We start from the raw sequence: 5,447 nt of genomic DNA on the forward strand, positions 1-5,447 counted from the left end.
CGAGTGAAGTCTGGGGTATCATGTCTTAATGGTGGGGAGGAATTCCAGATTGAAGCCTATGAGATTGGAAAGACAGTCTGAAGAATACAGGCCCTGGATAGGCCATGGTTACAGTCATTTTCTCACTTAGAGGATGTTGACTTCCCACACAAGGCCGGACCGATTGATTTGATATAAGGGGTACAGTACAGTCATCTGCATGCCGAAGAAGAGGTACGCCAAGGTCTGCCATTCGAACCAATTGGGAAGCAGACAAAGCTAGGATGGTATGTTATGGGACCAGACGAGACACAACGTCTATCGTCAATCTGTTCAGTTAACTTTGTTGAGAAAGTTAATCTTGAGAAGTTTTATGACTTTTAGACCCTCGGAATTCAGGCTTTGAACTGTGACTGCCCCAGAGAAGTTATTGTCAGGTGAGGACCGTAAGGCACTTGAACTGATGCAAGCATCTTGCATCAAGCAGGGAGACAGATATGAGATTGGTCTGCCATGGAAAAGGGATCCATCATCATTACCAAACAACTACTTTCTCACTGAAAGGCGCCGCTGTTCTCTTGAACATCATCTCCGGAAAGATGAAGCAAAGGCAAATTTGTACAATGAAGCCATTCATGAATATGAAGAAAATGACTGGGCTGAGCAAGTTGATATGAGTAAATCGGACTGTGATCAGATGCCAGTGTATTACCTCCCTCACCATGGAGTCTATCGGCCTAATAAACCAAGTACGCCTCTTCATGTAGTGTTTGACCCAGCATGTCAGTACCAAGGTGTGTCACTAAACTCCTATTTGTACAAGGGTCCAGGTTTGATGGGAATCTCCTTGGTATTCTCCTGAGGTTTCATGAAGAACCTGTTGCTATAGTTGGAGACATTTCCAAGATAAATTTTCAGATTAAACTCAGAGATAATGATACATATGTTCATAGATTCCTGTGGAGAGACATGGAAACAGCCAGAACCCATACTGCCTACAGACTTCTCCGAGTCACGGCATGTCACCTGACATGGCATGCTATGTTGTGCTTCTTATTGCAGATAAACATAAGGAAGATTATCCCCATGCAGCCAGCGTATTAAAGAAAAACCGATACATGGATGATTTAATACATGCTTGTGAAACTCCAGATCAAGCTTTGAAGAGAATTCATAATCTTGACACAATCCTAGCCACAGGCCAGGTCCGAATAAAGGACTGGTATTGTTCAATGGAGGAGGTCCGCAAACAGCTTGCACTTGAGAAGCAAAGACATTTGAGTGAAACAGAGATTAGTCTTGATGGGTAAGAGGTCAAAACTCTAGGCATTAGATGGAATCCTGTGACGGACACCATGAGCTTTGTTGTCAGAGAGCTGAGTACAGAGGAATATACCAAGAGGATAGTACTGTCAAAGATGTCAATGTTATATGATCCCCTAGGTCTGGCATCAGCAGTCACTATAAAAGCCAAGATGGCCATGCAAGATGTCTGGAGATGCAAATCCTTGGACTGGGATGACCCCTTACCTGAAGAGATGTGTGAACTCTGGCAGAGATTGTTTACAGAAATGAGAGGACTTGAACATGTAAAGTTTAACAGATGCTTGAAGCCTTGTGAGTCTGTAGGTTCCTCCAAGCTACACGTGTTTGCCGATGCAAGTATGGGAGCTTATGGAGCAGTAGCATATCTACTGTGGCCAACTGTGAGTGGTATAGAAGTACAGTTGGTGCTTGCCAAGGCAAGAGTAGCTCCACTGCATCAAAAAAACATACCAAGATTGGAACTCATGGCAGCTTGGATTGCCTCCAGACTGGCAAATACAACCTGTGATGAATTCAAAGGGAAGCCATCAGAAGTAAATTTGTGGTCCGACTCTCATATTGTACTCCACTCGAAATCATTCAAGGCCTCCGTAGGTGTTCGTGTGGCGGAGATTCAATCAGCATGGGATCCAAGTCACTGGAAGTATGTGCCAACATCCCTGAATCCAGCTGATGACTTGAGTCGTGGCATATCTGTGGAGGATATGAATGGTAGATGGGTGCATGGGCCATCTTTTCTGAAACTTCCAGTTGAGCAGTGGCCAAAACAACCAACAGATGATGTAGTTGTGGATGACAGCTTAGAGAAAAGGAAATATAAACTTGTTGCTTCATGCATCTCGGTGTGACCAGGGATAGATACAGAGAAAGTGTCAAGCTGGCAGCGGCTTTTGAGGATTAAGGCCTATTGTTTGCGGTTCATCGATAGTCTTTGAGACAAAGTAAGAAAGGTCTCGCAGCAGACTGAGTATGAAATTTCTCTTCAGTGTCATGAAGTAGCTGCAGCTGAATTGTTCTGGTTGATATATACACAAGCGAGGATGGTCGACTGGGAAAAGGATTTCATTGATCTGGCTCCGTTTGTTGAAAATGGTATCGTTCGTGTTGGAGGCAGATTGCGACATTTTCCCTTGCACTATGATCAGATACATCCTGTTTTGTTACCGGCAGGTCACTACATTTGCCCACTGATAATGCAAGATATACATGTGAAGATGGGTCTTGCAGGACCCTAGAGGACATTGTGTGAATGTCGAAGAAGATACTGGATTGTTTGAGGAAGGAGTCTGGCCAAAGCTGTAGTGAGAAACTGTGTTGTTTGCCGAAAGCTGCAACAACCTGGCCATACAACCTTAATGTCAGACCTTCCCCCAGAAAGATTGATGCCATTTTCACCTCCATTTTCTGTAACAGGTGTTGATTTATTTGGACCGTTTTATGTTGAAATATGGTAGAAACAAAACTATAAAGGCCTGGGGTTCAATATTAACTTGTGCAAATGTGAGAGCACTTCATTTAGAGATTGTTGATGGACTGTCAACACAAGCATTTCTTCAAGCTCTTCGGCGCTTTGCTGCCAGTCATGGATGGCCACAAAAATTATCTCTGATAACGGGACCTCATTTGTAAGGGCAGGGAGAGAACTCAGAACATTAGTTGAGGAAGGGAAAAGGCAAATCCAGGATTTTGCAGTGCTTCACAAAGTCAAGTGGTTGTTTATAACTCCTTTAAGCCCACATCAAGGAGGACTTTATGAGGGCTTGATAAAACAAGTAAAATGAGCCTTGCAAGTTGCCATTGGACATCAGATATTTACCTGGAATGAAATGTCAACCGCCTTCACTGAAGTGAAATGTTTTATCAAGAGCAGACCACGGAGTTATACTAAATGTGACCCAAATGACCCTCAACCCCTTACACCTAATCATTTTCTTCTTGGAAGAGCTTCAGCTGAGGTTCCTCAGGGGCCATTTCAGGAAACAAAGAATCTTCACAAGAGATTTGATTATGTTCAAATGCTTGTTCAGCAAGTTGGGAGGCGTTTCATTAGAGAATACATTCCGACACTTATGAGGAGAAGTAAGTGGCAAATTCAAAGCCAACAGTTAAAGGTTGGACACATTGTGTTACTTGTTGACTATTATGCACCCAGAGATAAATTGGACCTTGCTCGAATTATTGATGTGTATCCGGGCAAAGATGGAGTCATCAGAAATGTAAAAGTTCTTTCAAAGAATGGGAAATACAAACGATCTGTGCAGAGATGCTGTCTTATCTTTAGTGTTCAGTTTAGTGCTCATGCTCATTTGTCAAACTCAAGACCTGTGAAGATCCGGGGTAGAATAGAATAGGTCTTCAGCGAAACCCATGCTTGCCGTAAAAGGCGACTATTCTTGTCGTAAGAGGCGACTAATGGGATCGGGTGGTCAGACTTGCTGACTTTGTTGATGCATCTTATCATATCCCAATTGCGTGGATCGATGCTCATATTTTCAATCATGGGGTTGTCTGTTCCAGACTCGATTGTTTACGGACCGCCCTCATATAGCTGGAATATTGCTCAGTTTGGTGTTTAACAACAACAAACATATGTTGCGCCCCCCGAGGATTGTTTGGAATAATATATGATGTTAACTAAGAACTAGGTTGCATCTGATTTATTATCTGCTATATGATCGAGCTAATAGATCCATCTATGGAGAGAGCTGTATTTCATTTATCGTGTTGCATAATGTTATGATACCAGACTGCAATGTGATTACTCCTTGTATAGTTATACAAATACTGTAAATCTCATTATGCATATATCATTGATGTAGACTGAGACTTGAAAACATATTTATGCCAATTAGATAGCATTTATTGGCTTTAGAGAATAAGTGTTGATGATGTGTTAGCATTCTCTATAATGTAATCATAATATACTGAACCAAATTAAAAAATTCACAATCCTAAAATTTTAACATTTTGACCAGTTATCATTGTGGGCCTTTATTGTGTATTTAAACAGTAATTGCCACGTATTGTCTTCAGATAACACCCGTTTTTGTGCAGGTGAATCGATCAAAATCATGTGCACAGCACTATAGTGGCAAAAGTGTTTTTTCACGTGCAACTGGTCACGTGGCCATAATACCGTACGTGTCTTCAGCCATACTTGTTAGCAGTCATTAACAAAAAAGGAAAAACACAAGAAAACAAAAGTCTTTACGGCCATTTGTCATGCCACGCCTTTCAAATGTGCAATGTGAACGTGCCATCGGCATTTTGAAGACGGGAACGTCCGTAGCTGAAGTCGCAAGGACGATGGGTTGTAGTCGACGGACTGTTTATGATATTCAGACGCGTCTACAGCAAACGGGCACCACCGCTGATCGCCCTCGGCCAGGTCGACCACCTGTGGCGTCACATGCAGAGGATCGTCCGATTGTCTTACGTCAACTCTGTAACTGATTTGTGACGGCAACCAGAAATGAACTGTTTAGAGGTAGACTGAGTGCACAAACTGTTCGAAACCGTCTGAGAACTGTTCACCTTCAAGCACGACGGCCATACTGCGGACCAATTCTGACTCAATTACACAGGCGTCAACGTCAATTGTGGGCCAACGACATTTACGATGGACTCAGAGGAATTGGAATCAAGTCGTCTTCAGTGATGAATCCCGATTTAATCTTCGATTTGCTGATGGTAGGGCGAGGGTGTGGAGGCGCTGTCATGAACGTTACGCCCAGTGTTGTGTACAGGAAGTTGACAGATTTCGAGGCGGAAGTGTCATGGTGTGGGGTGCTTTCTGTGGCAATGCACGTTCCAGGCTTCTTGTCATCCGTGGCAACCTCAACGCTGCTGCTTACCGCGACCAGGTACTGGCATCAGAACTTCTGCCTTTTATGGCAGCACATGGACCCGGTTTGATCTACCAACACCACAATGCCAGACCCCACACAGCAATTTTGACAAGGAATTTCCTCCAGAATGCAGAAGTCAACGTCATGGACTGGCCGTCAAGGTCTCCCGACCTCAATCCCATCGAACACTGGGATGCTCTTGTCAGAAGTCTGCGCACTCTCCAGAACCAACCACAAAATTTGCAAGATCTTGGCACCATTTTGCAGCAACAATGGCGTCGTCTTCCCAATCAT

General features: G+C 43.4%; 1 protein-coding gene across 1 annotated transcript; it reads left to right on the plus strand.

Moving 5' to 3' along the window:
• The first annotated feature begins 1,454 nt into the window (after positions 1 to 1,454).
• LOC139455792 (uncharacterized) lies at positions 1,455 to 2,153 on the plus strand. The gene has a single exon (XM_071237343.1). The coding sequence runs from the start codon at positions 1,455 to 1,457 to the stop codon at positions 2,151 to 2,153; it is 699 nt and encodes a 232-aa protein (XP_071093444.1).
• The last annotated feature ends 3,294 nt before the right edge of the window (positions 2,154 to 5,447 follow it).

This window comes from Haliotis cracherodii, unplaced genomic scaffold (assembly GCF_022045235.1).
Source record: "Haliotis cracherodii isolate W230 unplaced genomic scaffold, xgHalCrac1.p SCAF_1, whole genome shotgun sequence".
Taxonomy (NCBI): Eukaryota; Metazoa; Mollusca; class Gastropoda; order Lepetellida; family Haliotidae; genus Haliotis; species Haliotis cracherodii.

Excerpts from the sequence above, each read along its gene's own strand:
- LOC139455792 (XM_071237343.1), top strand. The coding sequence starts at position 1,455 with ATGGCCATGCAAGATGTCTGGAGATGCAAATCCTTGGACTGGGATGAC.